This window comes from Garra rufa, chromosome 24 (assembly GCF_049309525.1).
Source record: "Garra rufa chromosome 24, GarRuf1.0, whole genome shotgun sequence".
In the NCBI taxonomy this organism is placed as follows: Eukaryota; Metazoa; Chordata; class Actinopteri; order Cypriniformes; family Cyprinidae; genus Garra; species Garra rufa.
In genome coordinates, this window is record NC_133384.1 from 36264411 (window position 1) to 36285526 (window position 21116).

At 32.6% G+C, this 21116-nt stretch overlaps 1 protein-coding gene across 1 annotated transcript; it reads left to right on the forward strand.

Moving 5' to 3' along the window:
* Positions 1–583: 583 nt before the first annotated feature.
* On the forward strand, positions 584–19819 carry LOC141300863 (putative protein MSS51 homolog, mitochondrial). Its single transcript, XM_073831150.1, has 7 exons — positions 584–674; positions 3575–3744; positions 4714–4860; positions 8570–8694; positions 10951–11514; positions 16469–16562; positions 18646–19819. Exons 2-7 carry the CDS (start codon positions 3587–3589, stop codon positions 18836–18838), a joined length of 1281 nt encoding a protein of 426 aa, XP_073687251.1. The 5' UTR covers positions 584–674; positions 3575–3586; the 3' UTR covers positions 18839–19819.
* The last annotated feature ends 1297 nt before the right edge of the window (positions 19820–21116 follow it).

The window sequence follows — 21116 nt, forward strand, 5'->3', positions numbered from 1 at the left end:
TAAACAGTTAGGCCAACTGTTTCTGCATTTTCTCTGAATTAGATTGAATGAGTGAAAGTATGTTTTAATCTCAATTACTGCAATTATAGGTAAATTAACTTTTTTTTTAACTATCCACCTTATTCTTAAATGTGCAAGTACGTCAATAAGTGAGACTTCTGGGAAAATAAGGTTGATACAATACAACCAATTCAATGTGTGCGTGTAATTCTCTGTTTTGTGAAATGCAATCATTAATTTTAAATGCTGTTTGTTAAATGTTGTTTTAATAGAATGTCAAGCCAATTTAAAAAAATTTTTGGGTTATATAGTATAAAAAAAAGCAAAACTGAACTGAACTGGTGACTGAAATGTGGGTATGCTGAATGAAGTAAAATTAGTAGTAATAAATAGCCAGTGGGTGTCTGTATCTGCTGGAGGTCTCTGCGTAACTCTAGAGCTGCTGAAGTGCTCTGGGGAACGGGATTCTGCAGGGTAAGGAAAATCTTTTGAGTAATTTGAACATGTTCCCAGAGACCTGGACCTGGACGAATGTTCGTCCCAAAAAAGGAGAGAGGGATGACAACGAGAGGTGGAGTTACTGAGGAGAAGCTCAGCAGCACATTGGGACTGGATCTGGATTTCATGAAGTTTCTGCTTCTGAGAGCTGAACATTTACAGATTGCTGTTTGACTGTGAGTATTATATCTCAAGCTGTTATATTTTTCGGTAGTGATCACTTGTTAGTTTATAGGGTCTTGAGTGTGAAGGTTGAAATATATTAGAAATAATTTTCCAATCAGCTGATTTGAGTGTTAAATATCTGCTGTGGTTTTACTTCATATATAACAGACCTATGTTGCCTTCTTTCACACTGTAAAAATGACAGTGAATTTAATGGTAAAAAACTGTAAAAATGCTACGGTAAAAACCTGTGAAATGGTTAACGGTAAGTTCCCCTTCTATATACAGTGAAAAACTGTGTTGGACATTGTATTTAATTTTACGGTAGTATACCGTTTTTGGAAGTGAAAAAGAAGGTAAGATTTACAGTGAATAACCGTACATTGACATTCCCAGAATTCCCTGAATTTCATTTTTTATTTGATTTTTTTTTTTGTTGAAATAACTTCATCTTAATTTTGTACATTAGGGTTGTATGTTACATCTAATGTTGATAAATTAATGTTTTTTGCATTATTTCAGTTTTATGTGTGTTACCATGATGGTGTTTAGTGTTTGTGTGAATGACACTGTGCACCTTCTATATATGTTGTTATTTAAAACCTCCGTGCGATGGGCTTTGGATTATCATGTGATGTTGTCATCACCACCTGCTTTTGGTGGTTATCATTGTATTACAAAGGTACAAAACAGATTTCAGTGCTTCAAAAAGTTGGTACATTACCATTATTTGAGTTACGGTTTTTAGAATGAAATTACGGTATTTACCTGTAAATTTAAGTGAAAACCTTAAAATGTAAAACATTGCTACCGTATTTTTTACGGTAAAATTCTGGCAACCACAGCTGCCAGTTTTTTACCGTAAATTTTACGGATTTTTTTTTTTACAGTGCACTTTTTATGGTTTTAAAGATTGATGGCTTTGTTTGTGAGTATCTTGGATGTCAAATACGCTCCTGACGTGTTTTCTCATCATGTTTGTTCAGATTATTTCTTTATATGATGCCCTAAAATCAAACAATGTTAAGGTTGAGATCAGTAAGACATTTTAAGAGGAAAATTATACTTTTATTTCATATGGATGCATTAAATTGATCAAAAATGACAGTTACGACATTTATAATGCTACTAAAGATTTCTATATCAAATAAATGCTGTTCTTTTAAACTTTCTGTTCATCAAAGAATCCTGAAATGTATCACGATTTACACAGAAATAAAAAGCGGCACGACTGTTTTAAGCAGCAAACCAAAATATTAGAATGATTTCTGAAGGATCATGTGACACTGAAGACTAGACTGGAGTAATGATGCTGACAAAATTAGCATTTAATCATGCTAGAAACATGCTAACAACATGTTAATCATGCTACAAAATGCTAATCATGCTAACAACATGCTAGTAACAAACTAGCAGCATGCTAGTAACTTGTTAATCATGATACAACATGCTAATCATGCTAGTAACTTGCGAATCATGCTAGAAACATTGCTAACAACAATGCTAATAACTTGTAAATCATGTTAAAAACATGATAGCAACATGTTAATCATGCTAGAAACATGCTAGTAACTTTCTAATCATTCTAGACACATGCTAGCAACATGGTAATCATGTTAAAACATGCTAACAACATGCTAATCATGTTAAAACCTGCTAATCATGCAAGCAACATGCTAGCAACTTGCTAATCATTCTAGACATGTGCTAGCAACATGGTAATCATGTTAAAACATGCTAACAACATGCTAATCATGTTAAAACATGCTAATCATGGAAGCAACATGCTAGTAACTTGCTAATCATGCTAGAAACATGTTAAAACATGCTAATCATGTTAAAAACATGCTAACAACATGCTAATCATGTTAAAAACATGTTAACAACATGTTAATCATGTTAAAACATGCAAATCATGCAAGCAATATGCTAGTTACTTGCTAATCATGCTAGAAACATGCTAACAACATGTTAATCATGTTAGATACATGCTAATAATGTTGAAACATGCTAATCATGTGAAAACATGCTAGTAACTTGTTAATGTTATAGAAACATGCTAGCATCCTGCAAGTAACTTGCTAATCATTCTAGACATGTACTAACAACATGCTAGTTATGCTAAAAAATGCTAGAAACATGCTAGTAACTTGCTAATCATGCTAGAAACATGCTAATAACTTGTTAATCATGTTAGAAACATGCTAGCAACTTGCTTGTCATGCTAGAAACATGCTTATCATGCTAAACATGCTAACAACACGCTAATAATGCTTGGTAGTTGGTAGTTAATCGCTAATCATGCTAGAAACATGCTAGTAACTCGCTAATCATGCTAGCAACATGCTAGCTAATCACAAAAATAAATTGTGATTAACAATATATTGACATAGAAAACACTTGTTTTAGCTCATAATAATATTTAACAATTTTACTGTGTTTTTATCAAACAAATGCAGCTTTGGTGAGCAGAAAAGTCTTTCTTCAAAAATGTTAGAATTTATTTGCATTGTAGTAATGATATGTTTACAGTACGCTATCAACAATTATACATGTCCTTAACTGTCATTAAAATAAATTGCTCAACGCTTACTGGTCATCAGATAAAGAGCATTTTCTTTATGCAAAGTTTTTAAATTTTAGGTTGAAATATGACCCAAAATATATGAGATGTGAGCTATTTCAGATTTAGGCCGTGAATCAAAAGAAACACATACTTGAATCAAAAAAAGGTCACAAATGAACTGAAATCTCCTGTTGTCAACACTTAATGAACTCTGTGTGTGTGTGTGTGTGTGTGTGTGTGTGTGTGTGTGTGTGTGTGTGTGTGTGTGTGTGTGTGTGTGTGTGTGTGTGTGTGTGTGTGTGTGTGTGTGTGTGTGTGTGTGTGTGTGTGTGTGTGTGTCTGAAGAGCTCATCCAGAATGGCCGGTCCAGTTCCAGCACTCCCAGACTCTTTTACTCCGAGTCCGGACAGCGTTTACTCAGATCAGTTTGGCTTTTACTCTCTGGATAGTCACGTTCCTGGTCTTTCTAAAGTCATCCTAGACAAACTCAACATGAAAGACTACAAAGAATACAGGTGAGAAACTCACACTCCTAGTGGAGAACCAGTTTGTGGTGGTTCAGACAGTGTTGCCAGATTGGGCTTCTTTTGATCGGCTTGGACCGGAGAATAACGCATTGGGCGGGTAGACAAAATTGGGGCTGCTTTAAAAAAATAAAAGCCGCCCAATCAGCTGCTTTTTTCTTCGCTCTTATCATTAGTCATTGTTATTTTAATACCTTCGAGCTCAAAGTATCACAGTAATATAATGTGTAGTGCAGTCATCAACTCATTTTTGCTTAACGCAACCCTTACTGGTTTAGTTTAACAGAGACCTGTCAATCAATTTACGTCTTTAACGTTAGTGAGATGTGATGACTTGTGAGTTGTGAATATGCAGCTTATTCATTTATTCATTTTAAGTAATTGCGATGGCAAAGTGGCCTAAATATAAGTTACACGATAAAAAGTCTAAGTGGATTACACGTGGTGAGAGATGAATAGAAGACTTCTAAATATAATTGTAACTGAAATAAGAAAACGTGGGTGTGTGCATGAACGTAAATGCCAGCTACATTACATTTGTTTCTCATCACTTTATTGTGCACTTTTTGCACAGAAATTAGCATATTTTTACTGTGGACATTGAAAATGATGCATGTGTTTTTCCAAGGGTTAAAGTCATCGGTTAATTTCCACTTTGAAAAGAAGACTTTTTATGCATATTTTCGGACTGTTTTGATCCATATTCCTGTGAAATTGATTTATCTTTATTTTATTTTGTCATTATTCTTTTTTTAAAGAGATAAAAATGGTCCTTATCAACCTTGACATGGCAATAAAATTCTCATTATTTTGGCAGTTAAAATTTGGGCTGGTTTTTGTTGAAGTGGGCGGGTTTTGGTGAGCTTTTGGGCTGGAAATCGTCAACCCGATCTGGCAACACTGGGTTCAGATGAGGCCACTCTCTCTCTCTCTCTCTCTCTCTCTCTCTCTCTCTCTCAGGGCAGCGCTGGAGGGCAAAGGAAAGGTGAAGTTTCGTTCTCACAAAGAGATGTTTCAGAATCTAGAAGAAACGTTCAAATTCTGCGCCTGCTGCTCCAAACTACCGTCCAACCTTCCAGACCCGAAAGCACTCAAACGCTGCATTAAGTGAGTAGAAACCCATCACAATATCTCTGTTAAAGGAACACTCCACTTTTTTTGGAAATAGGCTCATTCTCCAACTCCCCCCGAGTTAATAAGTTGAGTTTTACCGTTTTGAAATCCATTCAGCCGCTCTCCTGTTCTGGCGATATCACTTTTAGCATAGCTTAGCATAGATCATTGAATCCTATGAGACCAGTAGCATCACGTTCAAAAATGACCAACGAGTTTCCATATTTGTCCTATTTAAAACGTGACTCTTCTGTAGTTATATCGTGTACTAAGACCAGTGGAAAATGTAAAGATGCGATTTTCTAGGCTGATAAGATTAGGAACTACACTCCCATTCCGGCGTAATAGTCAAGGAAGTTTGCTGCTGTAATATGGCTGAAGCTGGAGCAGTAAAATGCGTGATATTACTCTGCCTGCTTCGGCCATATTACGGCAGCAAACTTTCTTGAATATTACGCCGGAATGGGAGTGTAGTTCCTAATCTTATCAGCCTAGAAAATCGCAGCTTTACATTTTCCGCCGGTTTTAGATATAACTACAGAAGAGTCAAGTTTTAAATAGGACAAATATGGAAACTCGTTGGTCATTTTTGAACGCGATGCTATTGGTCTAATAGGATTCAATGATCTGCTAATGTATGAATAAAAAGCAGCAAATAAGCAGCAAATCAGCATATTAGAATTATTTCTGAAGGGTCATGTGACACTTAAGACTGGAGTAATGATGCTGAAAATTCAGCTTTGCATCACAGGAATAAATTACATTTTAACATATATTGACATAGAAACAGCTATTTTAAATTGTAATAATATTTTACAATTTTATTATAATAGAAGAGAATATGTCTGTTTTATCATTATATATATAGAGTCAGAATTGTGAGTTTATAATTCACATTTTGAGATATAAACAATCATGAATTTCCTTTTTTTTTAAATTCTGAATTATTCAGAATTCTGAGTCAGAATTAATTACCTCACAATTACCTCTTAATTACCCTAGAAAATCGCAGCTTTACATTTTCCGCCGGTATTAGTTCATGATATAACTACAGAAGAGTCAAGTTTTAAATAGGACAAATATGGAAACTCGTTGGTCATTTTTGAACGTGATGCTACTGGTCTAGTAGGATTCAATGATCTATGCTAAGCTATGCTAAAAGTGATATCGCCAGAACAGGAGAACGGCTGAATGGATTTCAAAACGGTAAAACTCAACTTATTAACTCGGGGGGAGTTGGAGAATGAGCCTATTTCCAAAAAAAGTGGAGTGTTCCTTTAACCACCAGTTAACCAATTAAAAAGGTTTCTACTGTGGCATTTAAATTGTTTTACCAGTAAAATTACAAAGATTTTACATTTGAGGCTTTGAGGTTCTCACTGAAACATGCATCTTTTTCTGTTTTACAATTTCCAAAAAAAGTGGAGTGTTCCTTTAATGTCAGCAGGTTACTGAATATAAAACACATTTCCTATAGCTCCAAGGACAAAATATGACTGAAATCTCATTTCAGTTTTCTAATTGTTTAAATGGATGAAAAAATAGCAAACATGAAATGAAAAATAGCAAATACAAACAAAACAAAACTTTTGGAAACCACAATTGCAACACCAAAATAAATTTGAAAAAAACTTAAAATAAAACTTTAAACACAATATAAATTAACATTCTCTAATTGTATTTAATATTTTTTTATACAGTAATAAAAAAAATTTTCACTTGTTATTTTATGTTTTTGGAAGTGGATCTTCACTATCCATATCTCATTTTGAGCATAAATTATGTTCTTTATACAAATCTAATATTTTAATTGTAATTGATGTTTATTGTAAGTGACAATCTCAGAATATAAGTTTATATGTTATATTTTTATTCCATAAGGATGCATTAAATTGATCAAAATGACATTTATAATGTTACAAAAGATTTATATTTAAAATAAATGCTGTTTTTTTTTTTTTTTTTTTTTTTTTTTTTACATTTTTATTCATCAAAGGATCCTAAAAAATAATAAGCAGCAAATCAGCATATTAGAAAGAGTAATGATGCTGAAAATTCAGTTTTGCATCACAGGAATAAATTACATTTTAATATATATTGACATAGAAACAGCTATTTTAAATTTCAATAATATTTTACAATTTTATTGCAATAGAAGAGAATATGTCTGTTTTATCATTATATATATAGAGTCAGAATTGTGAGTTTATAATTCACATTTTGAGATATAAACAATCATGAATTTCCTTTTTTAAGTCAGAATTAATTACCTCACAATTTAATTTTATGCCACAATTCTGAGATATAAGCTTGCAATTTTAGGGGAAAACAGTTGATATAATCATCTGATATATTAATGAGACGAAGTCCAAACCCGTTGTCCCAGCTGGCGCTGTCTCTCCTGTGGCGGGTGAAGGTCGTATCACAGTCCTCTTGTAGGGTTCTGCCCTTCAGAACATTATCACCCGCTTATTAGCATGCAGAACTAATGCAGGATTTTAACACTTCTGTCTGAACAGCAGCAGATAATGCTGTGTGCTAACGTGCTAATGCTAACACCTCTCACCCATGTTCTGTCCCAACCCGCATTGCTTATCATAAAGCATTAAACGATTAATAAATCATGTGGTACAGCCAACATTAACTATAGTAAAACCATGTCAACCTTATGGCCTTATGAAAACAATCCATTTATTTTGAATCTGTTTTCTACAGGAAGAACAGTTGAACTGTGGTAAATTGTAGTTAAACCACTGCAACCACGGTCTTTTAAATATTTATTTGCAGGAAGATGATTTAAAGTAGGCCTTGAAATTGACTCTTTGAAATTTTAGGCCTGGAAAACCCCAGAAAGTAGTATGAAGTAAGTGTTTAATTTTTTTCAATAAGCGCATATCTTTTTATAGGTTTTTATAGGTCTTTTTACTTTATAACATATAGATACTGTATAACATACTAGGCTACATGTCACTTAATTTTATAAATGATAATATATTTATATAAAAATATTAAATAAATATATTTCATATAAGTATTTTTAAAAATATATATATAAAAATATTAAATAAATAATATATATATATAAATTATGCTATATTGTGTGTTTGTGTGTGTGTGTGTGTGTGTGTGTGTGTGTGTGTGTGTGTGTGTGTGTGTGTGTGTGTGTGTGTGTGTGTGTGTGTGTGTGTGTGTGTATGTATCAAATAAATAAATTATATAAACATTATAAATTATATTTAGTATTTAAATTCATATATTTATAATATATAAATATAACACTAAATATAATATAAATTTAATTATACATTTTATTAATGTATATATTTATATAAAATATCAAATATATATATATATTCGAATTTATTTTATTTTTTTTTTACCTTTTTTATGTATTACATATCATCTTATCATAGTTGCTTATGTCCCTTTTGTCTTTGCCAGCTGTTCTCTTAAAACCCGATACCAATTTTTAGCCTTTGTGCAAAGGGGAAACGTTTACGACAGAGTCACACACACCGCATGATGCCGCCGGCACAATAAAAACTTAAAGTACTAAAATGATGAGAGCAGCTTCTAAAAATGGCACAGACCTTTTATCCGTCTGTTGAAGCCTCGACTCATACGTGTTGAAGTGCTGATATTACGCAACATGCTTAGCACTAGCTTTGTATTAACTCTTCATCGTCTCATTTTGTACTCCCAGGTGCCTGAACGTCTATTACTGCAGTAAAGACTGTCAGAAAAAGGACTGGTCTTTGCATAAAAAGTTCTGCAAGATGCTCCATAAGGTGTCCATGGACAGGCTGGTGGAGTGGCTCATTCACACAGGTCAGAGGAAACTGTTCGTATAGAGACAGAGCGACTCCTTGTCATTTCTGACTTACAACAAAAAACAGAAAAATGTCTAAAAGCAGCTACAGTGGTGTGAAAAAGTGTTGGCCCTCTTCCTGCATATTTGTCACACTTTAATGTTTCAGATCATCAAACAAATGTAAATATTAATCAAATAACACAAGTAAACACAACATGCAGTTTTTAAATGAAGGGTTTTTTTATGAAGGCATTACAAAAGCCAAACCCACGTGGCCCTGTGTGAAAAAGTGTTTGCCCCCGTTAAAACATAACTGTGGTTTATCACACCTGAGTTCAGTTTCTGTAGCCACAGCCAGGCCTGATTACTGCCCCACCTGTTCGCAATCAAGAAATCACTTAAATAGGACCTGCCTGACAAAGTGAAGATCCTCAAAAGCTACACATCATGTTGAGATCCAAAGAAATTCAGGAACAAATGAGAAAGCAAGTAATTGAGATCTATCAGTCTGGAAAAGGTTATAAAGCCATTTCTAAAACTTTGGGACTCCAGCAAACCACAGTGAGAGCCATTATCCACAAATGGCGAAAACATGGAACAGTGGTGAACCTTCCCAGGAATGGCCAGCTGACCAAAATTACTCCAAGAGCGCAGCGACGATTCATCCAAGAGGTCACAAAAGACCCCACAACAACATCTAAAGAACTGCAGGCCTCTCTTGCCTCAGTTAAGGTCAGTGATCATGACTCCACCATAAGAAAGAGACTGGGCAAAAATGGCTCTGCATGCCAGAGTTTGCTGCTGAGTAAAAAGAACATAAAGGCTCGTCTCAGTTTTGCCAGAAAACATCTTGATGATCCCCAAGGCTTTTGGGAAAATACTCTGTGGACTGATGAGACAAAAGTTGAACTTTTTGGAAGGTGTGTGTCCCATTACATCTGGCATAAAAGTAACACAGCATTTCAGAAAAAGAACATCATACCAACAGTAAAATCTGGTGGTGGTAGTGTGATGGTCTGGGGCTGTTTTGCTGCTTCTGGACCTGGAAGACTTGCTGTGATAAAAGGAACCATGAATTCTGCTGTCTACCAAAAAATCCTGAAGGACAATGTCCGGCCATCTGGTTCGTGTCCTCAAGCTGAAGCGAACTTGGGTTCTGCAGCAGGACAATGATCCAAAACACACAGCAAATCCACCTCTGAATGGCTGAAGAAAAACAAAATGAAGACTTTGGAGTGGCCTAGTCAAAGTCCTGGCCTGAATCCTATTGAGATGCTTTGGCATGACCTTAAAAAGGCGGTTCATGCTCGAAAACCCTCCAGTGTGGCTGAATTACATGAATTCTGCTGAGATGAGTGGCCAAAATTCCTGTACAGCGCTGTAACAGACTCATTGCAAGTTATGGCAAACACTTGATTGCAGTTGTTGCTAAGGGTGGCCCACTTTTTCACACAGGGCCATGTGGGTTTAGATTTTGTTTTCCCTTCATAATAAAAAACTTCATTCAAAAACTGCATGTTGTGTTTACTTGTGTTATCTTTGATTAATCTTTAAATTAGTTTGATGATCTGAAACATTAAAGTGTGACAAACATTCAAAAAAATAAAATATCAGGAAGGGGGCCAACACTTTTTCACACCACTGTATGTAACAAGGTGTACAGTAAAAAAGCTAAAAAAAACACAGAACTACGTTTTTATAAGCTGTCGACCTAAAAAACGAGTGTTTAAGGACACAAAAGTAAAGTGCAACGCATCGTATTACTCTGAGAATTACGCCCACTGGGGAAATGTATCAGCGACAGTAAACATTCATTATTTTTAACCATGTCAAAGGATTATTTCAACACCCTGAAAGGAGGAGATATATTGAGAAACTAAATTTTATTAGTCTATGTCAGAACTCCTTTTCTTTACCTTCCTTTTGTTGGAGAAATGATCCAACTGAATGGCCCAACGTGAAATACCATCTACAACTATTTGTGTCCTTGAACACTCGTTTTTTGGGTCAACAGCTTATAAAAACATAGTTCTGTATTTGTTAGCTTGTTTACTGTACACCTTGTCTCATAGCAGCTTTTAGACATTGTTCTGTTTTTTGTTATAAGTCAGAAATGACAAGGAGTCCGCTTCCAGCAATACAAAGTCAATGGAGAGCACTGGATTGTTTTCCCCCCAGTGTGGGCGTGGCCTAAATGCACTCTGTCTCTATGTGTTTGGGGTTGAAAGATGTTGCTAAGTTACCATTCTGTCAATCATCCTGTGCTCCAATAGGAGATCTTCCTTTCCCTACGGAGGTGTGGTCTCGTCCCGCTAAAGACGTCAGGTGTTGGGACGACTGGGTCTCCATGCAGGGAGATCTGACGCCTCGTCTGGACACCATTTTGTCTGGACAAAACATGACAGACCTCTGGACCAATGTCTGCAGGCCGAGGCCGGAGGAGGCGGAGCTTCGCAAGTCTGTGTGGCGGGTTTGCAGCGAATTGTTCTCTCGGTCACTGACGGTGGGCCTCGGGATTCAGATGGCCCGTCTGGACCCGTATTCCCGTCCTCTGACCGTACATCTAGTCGGGGCCGGTCACAACGAGACCCTGGGAGCCAGAACCACTGACATGGATGAGCTCAGCCGTATGTTTCCAGGCCACCAAGGGCTGGAGGTGGTGATGGTGGGGCCCGAGGTGGTTCAGGGGCCCATCATGAGGCCCCCGCTGAGAGCGTTCGGACCCCGGGGAAAAGTTTACATTAGTGGTTACAAGGGCCTCTACCATCAGTTTTGGGAGGAAGTTGTGGAGAAAGGAGAAGCCGCCAAACCAGATCTAGTGGTCGGATTTCATCCAGGTACAAACAAACACATGCAAAATATTAACCATACATAAAATTAAAACTATTAAAAATAATTTTTGGTAATTGAGGTGCAGCTGAAATAAAATAAAATAAAATAAAATATAAGTATTTGATGAAAAAATTTAACTTATGTAATTAAAAGTTTCAATTAATGTACTAAAAGTACAAAAATTAAAACATAAAGTAAAAACAGTAAAAAGTGAACAGTTGGATCAACTTAAAAAAATTACTTCAATTGGTAACACCTAAAAAATTTAAGTTGATTGAACTAAGATTATTTAAGTGTGATTGACCAGACTTAGATAATATTAGTTCAATCAACTTAATTTTTTTAGGTGTTAGCAATTGAAGTAATTTTTTTAAGTTGATCCAACTGTTCACTTTTTACAGTGTATATAAATAATACAACTAAAAATAGAACAACAAAATGACAAAAAGGTCAATTAAATTAAAATCAATGAGTAAACTGAAAATAACCTAAAATATTAGGATTAACATTTTCTTTAGTAAATTTTATAAAATAAAAGTAATCCTTAAAATGTTTATTCTTAAAAAATACTAAATAGTGTGATTTATTTATTTATTCGTTTTTTATTTTAGTTTAGTTAGTTATTTTTAGTTTTATGAACTATTTTTTATTTCATTTTATTTCTTAAATACTGCAATTTTTTATTTATCATTTATTATTTTTTAAGTCATTTAAATAAATAAATTAAAAAAAAATTTTTTTAAATGTTCATTCTTAAATAAATACTAACTACTACTAACTACTACTAACTATTTATTTATTTTTATTTTTGTACATTTCTCTTTAGCTTTAATTTATATTTTTTCCGCTTTAGTTTTGGTAATCATAGTACTTTAACGTAATTTTTTTTTAATTTAATTTTAGTGGCCAAGGCCACATTTCTCATTTTTGCTTAAGTTTAGTTTTATGATCTAATTCTTTTATTTTATTTTATTTCTTAAATTATTAAATACTGCAATTTTTTATTTATAATGTATTATTTTTAAGTTATTTAAATTAATGAATAAACACACATTAAAAGTATTATTTTTTTTTTGTATATTTCTCTTTAGCTTTAATTTATATTTTTTCAGTTTTACTTTTAGTAATTGTAGTACTTCAACTTTTTTTATTTAATTTTAGTGGCCAAGGCAACAAGTTCTTAGTTTTAGTTTTATCATCTAATACTTTTATTTTATTTTATTTTATTTATTAAATTAATAAATACCGTATTTTTTATTTGTAAGTTATTTAAATAAATAAATACAAAATTTAATTAAATTAAAAAGGTTTTTTTTTTAATTACTAAATACTGTAATATTTTTTATAATTGAGTATTTTTAGTTTTTAATTATATTTTTAGTATTATTTATTTACTATGAATGTATTTCTAAATATTTAATTAGCTTTTATTTGTAAATTTAATATTTTTTTGTTGAAAGTAATTTTATTATTTTTATTATTTTATGTATATTTCTCTTTAGCTTTAATTTAGATTTTTTAAATTTTCATTTTGGAAATTGTGGTACTTCAACTTAACAACTTTTTTTTTTATTTAATTTTAAATTTAAATATAATTTTCAGTTCTAATTTTTTCTTTCAGTTCATAAGTTTAATTTTATCATCCAATACTTTATTTTATTTTATTTATTTACATTTTTTTTTTTTTATTACCAAAAAAATTTAATGGTTTTAGTTTCAAAAGCTTATGCTCACAACATCAAACCTCTATAACATATAACGAATTAACATCAAAACACGCTATATACTAATAAATTCACACAGTAATTACCTAAATATTTTACTACAAAAAAAAAGTCAGTTAGAAGAAGAATCAGCAAGTCACTTTTTGAACCAGTTCAATAAAAAAGAGTAGCACTGGTTTATAAAGTGAGCTCAGTTCTACAATGTGAGGTGTTTAGGAGTTAACTAGGTTAAAGAGCTGACTTTCACTGCCATCTGATGACATTTAACCCTTCGAGCTCCAGTGGGGGTTGTTTTCCATCTATAGATTGAGACAGATTCTTTTAAGGAGGGATTCGCTCTGTGGAGACAGGTGCCACTTCACCAGAGCTATAATTCATCCATCTGGGCTTCGCTGTCTGACTTTAACTAGCAGTGATTCATGGTAACAGCTGAGAGTTTAAGACGTCAGGAGATCCATCAGCAAACCAGCCACATGTGAACGTGCATAGTAGACTAAACAAGACTAAACAACTTCATTTTGTTAGTAGCATTTGTATTTTAGCTGTCTGTGGTGGTGTAGTGGTTAAATCCTATGCTGGTCAGCAGAGGCTTGCTTCTAATCCTGGATGTAAGATGAGCTGTAATAACTTTGAATCAAAGCATCTGCTAATTGGCAAGTTACTTATTTACTTAGCGGTTAAAAGTAACACTAGACAAGTGCCACTGGCAAAACTGGCTTGGTGACACACTTTGTCTTTAACCTTTATAATTGTGAAAAATATATCAGCAAATGTTTAGCTTGGGAGCTTATTTCCACTGTAAGTCTCAAAAACTCAAGAAATCCATGCTGTTATTTATTTAAACGAAAATAATTTGCAGAAATAAACTAAATATTTCACTACACAAAAAAAAAAGAAAAAAAAAGAAAAGAAATTCATGCTTAGTGTTCAAAAGAAAATATACCGAAAATCCTGACGGGTGTCAATGGATTCAGGATATTGTGAGTGACAATTAAATTTTTATTTATAATTTTATTTGTATTATTTTGTTTTTTTTTTTAATTTAATTTAATTTATTTAATTCACTTTTTACTTTTTTTTTATTTTTTATCAGAAAATGTTTAGCTTGGGAGCTTTAATTCCACTGTAAGTCTCAAAAAGAAATCCATGCTTAGCGTTCAGAAGAAAATAAACAGAAAATCCTGTCAGGTCTCAGTGCACTCAGTATATTGTGAGACAATTAGATTTTTATTTTATTTTTTTAATTTAATTGTATTTATTTAGTTCACTTTTTACATTTTATAATTTTTTTTATTTTATTTTAATTAATGAAAACTTTTTTTATTTATTTAAATTAAAATAGTTTGTAGTAATAAATTAAATATTTCACCACAAAAAACCCCGCAAAAAAATCCATGCTTAGTGTTTAAAAGAAAATATACAAAAAAAAAATGTTTTTTATTATTTTATTTGTATTGTTTTATTTTTAAATTTAATTTCATTTATTTAATTTACCTTTTACATTTCATTTTATTGTTTTATTATTGTTGTTTTTTTATTTCAATTAATGAAAACTCATTTTTAATTGTTGGAATTAGATTATTTATTTATTTTATTTGTATTATTTTATTTTTTAATTTAATTTCATTTATTTAATTCACTTTTTACATTTTATTTTATTTTATTTCAATGAATTAAAACTCATGTTTAATTTTTGGAATTAGATTATTTATTTATTTATTTTATTTGTATTATTTTATTTTTAAAGTTAATTTCATTTTTTAAATTAACTTTTTACATTTTATTTTATTTTATTTTATTGTTTTATTATTTTATTTTATTTCAATTAAAGAAAACTAATTTTTAATTGTTGTAAGTAGATTTTTATTTTATTTTTATTTTATTTCATTTATTTAATTCATTTTTTACATTTTATTTTATTTCAATTAATGAAAACTCATTTTTAATTGTTGAAATTAGAGGTATTTATTTTATTTGTTTTATTTTATTTTTTTAATAAAAAAAAAATTTAATTTATTTAATTCACTTTTTATATTTTTTATGTTTTATTTTATTTCAATTAATAAAATCTCATTTTTAATTGTTGTAATTATATTTTTGTTTTATTTTTAATTTCATTTCATTTCATTCACTTTATACATTTTATTTTATTTCAATTAATAAAAACTAATTTTTATTAGTTTTATTCATTTTTTATTTTTCTAATTTCATTTATTTAATCAACTTTTTACGCTTTATTTTATTTTATTGTTTTATTACTTGATTTAAATGAATGAAAACTAATTTTTAATTGTTTTACGTTCAAAAGCATTGATGACCTTAATTTGGGCTTACAACATCAAACTTCTATACATATATCTAATTTACGTTCAATCACAGTAATTCATGTAAATTAAAATAATTAGCAGTAATTAAGTATTTCACTACAAAAAAAAAACAAGATATAATGCTTAGTGTTCAAAATTAATAAAATGAATAAATTCACTTTTTACATTCTGCTTTAAATTAGGGATAATAAAAAATTATTTTATTTAAATACAAATGGCTTCTATGCAGGGTTAAATAAAACTAAATCTAAAATCGATACATAAAAATAAATGTTAACTGAAATAAAATAAAAATATAGACATTTAAAAAAAACAATAAAACTAATAAATATGACAAAAACACACAACAAAATGACTAAAAGTGTAACTAAAATTAAAATAAATAAACAAGAAAATATAAAAAAAAGTCTAAATACAGAAACTAAATAAATAAAAAAATATATATCATATAAATAAAGTCTAATTAAATATTAATAAAAACTATAATAGTATATCATTGATACTAAACTTTAATTGATTTTGGAGCTTGTTTTTCATCCAAACAAGGTTCAAATAACTGAAAACCAAGGGAAATTCCTCCACAAACACATTGCGAACACACAGCTCCATCATTTCTCACCCAGGGGCAAGATCTCTTTATAGCACTGTTGTTTTTCTGGCTCCCTGAATGCTTAAATCTCCTCATATCCAGACACTCGTGACAACACATCTAATCTGGAAAGAGGGATATACACGCTATCAATCATAAAGTGGAGACAAACAAACAAAGAGTGAGATTATCCAGCTACACTCTCTCAGTCTGTGTTTTGATGGATCTTCTGCTCTGCACCTGTCAGCTTCTGTCCTCTCATTGTTTGTGAGCATGTGTCTCTGATGAGCCGGGTTTTGTTGTTTGTGGTCTGTTTCAGGGTTCCACGCATGTCAGGGGTTAGGAGAGGGATGGCTGCCCACATTATTGCTGCTCAGAGACTATGACATCCCATCTATCTTCACCATGTTCAAGTAAGTGACACCAAAAACTTACATTAAAGAAGAAGTTCACTTCCAGAAGCAAAAATTACAGATAATTTACTCACCCCTTTGATATCCAAGATGCTCATGTCTTTCTTTCTTTAGTTGATAACAAATAGTTTTTTGAGGAAAACGTTTCAGGATTTCTCTCCATATAGTGGACTTCAATGGTGCCCATGAGTTTGAACTTCCAAAATGCAGTTTAAAAGCAGCTTTAAGGGCTCTAAACAATCCCAGCCGAGGAAGGGTCTTATCTAACGAAACGATCGTTTAGTACAGTTAGGGTATGTCAAAAAACTCCCATCTCATTTTTTCCTACCACTTCAAAATCATCTGCTGAAGTACTGACCCAGTGTTTACAAAGTAAATGTGCAAAGAAAATTAAATGCCTTTTACAAAAAAAGGTAAAACAGCGATGCAGGGCGATTTCGTTGGAGAAGTTGGAGAAGAAAATAGGGTATTTTTTGACATACCCTAACTGTCTTAAACCGGAATACACAGAGTTCACACAGAGCTAGACAAGACAAACATTTCAGGTTAAAAAGTATATAAATTGCCAGGTTTTTCAGAAAATAACCAATCGTTTCACTAGATAAGACCCTTCTTCCTTGGCTGGGATCATTTAGAGCCCTTTGAAGCTACATTTTGGAAGTTCAAACTCATGGGCACCATTGAAGTCCACTATATGGAGAGAAATCCTGAAATTATTTCGATCCCAGCCAAGGAAGTAGGGTCTTATCTAGCGAAACAATCGTTTTTTTTTTTTTTTTAAATGGACAATTTATGTACTTTTTAACCTCAAATGCTCATCTTGTCTATGCATCAACTCTGTGTATTCCGGTTTAAGACAGTTATGGTATGTCGACAAACTCCCATCTCATTTTCTCCTCCAACTTCAAAATCATCCTACATTGCTGCAAAAGTACCGACCCAGTGTTTACGGAGTGAACGTGCAAAGAAGATCAAACGCCCTTTACAAAAAAGGTAAAACAGCAATGTAGGATGATTTTGTTGAAGTTGGAGAAGAAAATGAGATGGGAGTTTTTTTGACATACCCTAACTGTCTTAAACCGGAATACACAGAGTTGACGCTAAGCTTGACAAGATTGAATGTTAGAGGTTAAAAAGTATATAAATTGTCAGGTTTTTCAGAAAATAACCAATCGTTTCACTAGATAAGACCCTTCTTCCTCGGCTGGGATCATTTAGAGCCCTTTGAAGCTGCATTTTGGAAGTTCAAACTCATGGGCACCATTGAAGTCCACTATATGGAGAGAAATCCTGAAATTATTTCGATCCCAGCCAAGGAAGTAGGGTCTTATATGGTGAAACAATCAGTTATTTTCCACAACAATTGACAATTAATATACTTTTTATGCTCAAATGCTCGACTTATTTAGCTCTGCGATGTGTACTCTGTGTACTCCGGCTCAAGACAGTTAGGGTATGTCGAAAAACTCCCATCTCATTTTCTCCTCCAACTTCAAAATCATCCTACATTGCTGCAGAAGTACCGACCCAGTGTTTACAAAGTGAACGTGCAAAGAGGATCAAACGCCCTTCACAAAAAAAGGTAAAACAGTGATGTAGGATGATTTTGTTGAAGAAGTTGGAGAAGAAAATGTGAGTTTTCCCACATACCCTAACTGTCTTAAACCAGAATATACAGAATTCACACAGAGCTAGACAAGACAAGCTTTTCAGGTTAAAAAAGTATATAAATTGCTGTTTTTTTTTTTTAAATAGCTGATTATTTTGCTAGATAAGACCCTTCTTCCTTGGCTGGGATCGTTTAGAGCCCTTTAAAGCTGCATTTAAACTGCATTTTGGAAATTCAAACTCGTGGGCACCATAGAAGTCCACTATATGGAGAGAAATCCTGAATGTTTTCCTCAAAAAACATTTCTTTACGACTGAAGAAAGAAAGACATAAACATCTTAGATGACAAGGGCGTAACTTAATTATCTGCAATTTTTTTTTCTTGAAGTGAACTTCTCCTTTAAGTCTTTACACTGTATATTTTCTATACACTGTATGTATAAATTAAATTACGTCTCTGTGTCTGTGTTTCAGTGATGCGGAGCTCCAAAATTCCCTGCAGATTCTCATAGAGCTTGAGATGGACATTAAAGACACCGGAGCCAACCCCTTCAGCTCCCAGAAACCCGAGCAGGTCCAGTCGAGCCCAAACAATGCCCCCAGTTACTGCAATGCCTTTTATATTTACTTTCAGGGTCTGCTGGAGACACAACAGGAGGATGAATAGATTCACACAGACCTTTGCTTTCATTCACTTGCTTTCTTTTAAAGAAAACCCTGCAAATAACCCCTTAATTATGTCACTTGCTATTACAGTTTAATAGTTATTTAAGGAAAAAAGTTTGCTTTTTTCAATTTAGTGAACATTTAGCGCTCCCTAGTGTTGAAACCTGCCATGATAGTTTCTTTATTTGCTTTTTAAAAAGTTATACACTACCAGTCAAAAGTTTTTGAACAGTAAGATTTTTAATGTTCACCAAGCATGCATTTATTTGATCCAAAGTGCAGCAAAAACAGTAAAATTTTGAAATATTTTTACTATTTAAAATAGCTGTTTTCTATTTGAATATATTTTAAAATGTAATTTATTTCTGTGATGCAAAGCTGAATTTTCAGCATCATTACTCCAGTCTTCAGTGTCAGTTATCAATATTTAAAACAGTTGAGCTTTTGTAACATTATACACTATACCATTCAAAATCTTGGAGTCAGTTTTTTTGGGGGGGAAAGAAATGATAGAAATTAATGCTTTCATTTAGAAATGATGCTTTAAATTGATCAAAAGCGACAGAATATTTCCGTATCAGATAAATGCTGTTCTTCTGAATGTGCAAAAAAACCTACAAAAATTTTGACTGAAAATTTTTTTAAGATAATAATAAAAATGTTTTTTTGAGCAGCAAATCAGAATATTATAATTTAGCTGTTTTTGCTGTACTTCGGATCAAATAAATGCAGGCTTGACGAGCAGAAGAGACTTTTTAAAAAAACAATAAAAATCTTACTGTTCAAAAACTTTTGACTGGTATATTATATTATAAATAATCTTTATATTCATTCATTTTTCATTTTAAACCAAACGGTTTATTTTGATTCCTAAATCAGAACTTGTGTCAGATTATTTATGTTTTAGTTTTTACTTCAGTGATTATTATTTATTTGATATAGAAAAGGCTTTATACAGTTAATAAATACATTTATATAAGCAAACTAAAAAATTTGTCTATATTTATTCTTCTATCCACCTTATTTTTCACACAAGAACGGGCTTTTGTAGTCTAAATTTAATGTGTTTGTCTTCAGGTGTCATCCGCTTGCTATTTTTAGCTGTATAAAACTCGTTTGGCTGCTTGATATAGCAAACTTGTGTGTTTTACTATAAAATTTTAACGTATTACGTTAATTACGAACACATTTGTTTGTAGTGGACAGTTTTACGTTTACTGCACGTTGTTATTCTTCTCTTATTTCCTTACCGCAGCTATTGAACCAGAAGTCGCGCAAATTCGCTGAAAACAGCTTACTTACACGTTTAATAATGGACATTATTCATTTATAATAAGTTACATGCTATAGCTCAAACAGTAAAGAAAAAAATGCTAGTAACTTGATAATTATGCTAAAGTCATGCTAGTGACATACTAGTCATACTAGAAACATGCTTGTAACCTGCTAATTATGCCAGCAACATGCAAAAACATGCTAGTAACCACCCAGGGTACCCTAGCAACTGCATAGCAACACCCTAGCAACCACCCAGGGTACCCTAGCAACAGCATAGCAACCACCCCCGGGTACCCTAGAAACCACATAACACCTTAGGAAAGACCCCAGGTAGCCTAGCAACAACCCCAAGTACCCTAGCAACCTCTTAACCACCCTGGGTGCCCTAGCAATCACATAGCAAAACCCTAGTAATCACCCCAAATACCTATCTATCTATCTATCTATCTATCTATCTATCTATCTATCTATCTATCTATCTATCTATCTATCAAACTTAAAGCTTTAAAACTACTTAAAACTTCAAACTATTTCAGACTGAAAAGAGTCAAACTTTTAAAAACTTGCTAGTGACATACTAGTCATACTAGAAACATGCTTGTAACCTGCTAATTATGCCAGCAACATGCAAAAGCATGCTAGTAACCACCCTGGGTACCCTAGCAACTACATAGCAACACCCTAGCAACCACCCCGGGTACCCTAGCAACAGCATAGCCACCACCCCCGGGTACCCTAGAAACCACATAACACCTTAGGAACGACCCCAGGTAGCCTAGCAAAAACCCCAAGTAACCTAGCAACCTCTTAACCACCCTGGTTACCCTAACAATCACATAGCAACACCCTAGCAATCACCCCAAATACCTATCTATCTATCAAACTTAAAGCTTTAAAACTACTTAAAACTTTAAACTATTTCAAACTGAAAAGAGTCAAACTTTTAAAAACTTTTTTAAACTTTCTGGTCAGACTTTCTGAGGGCCAACTTCAAAGTTTGT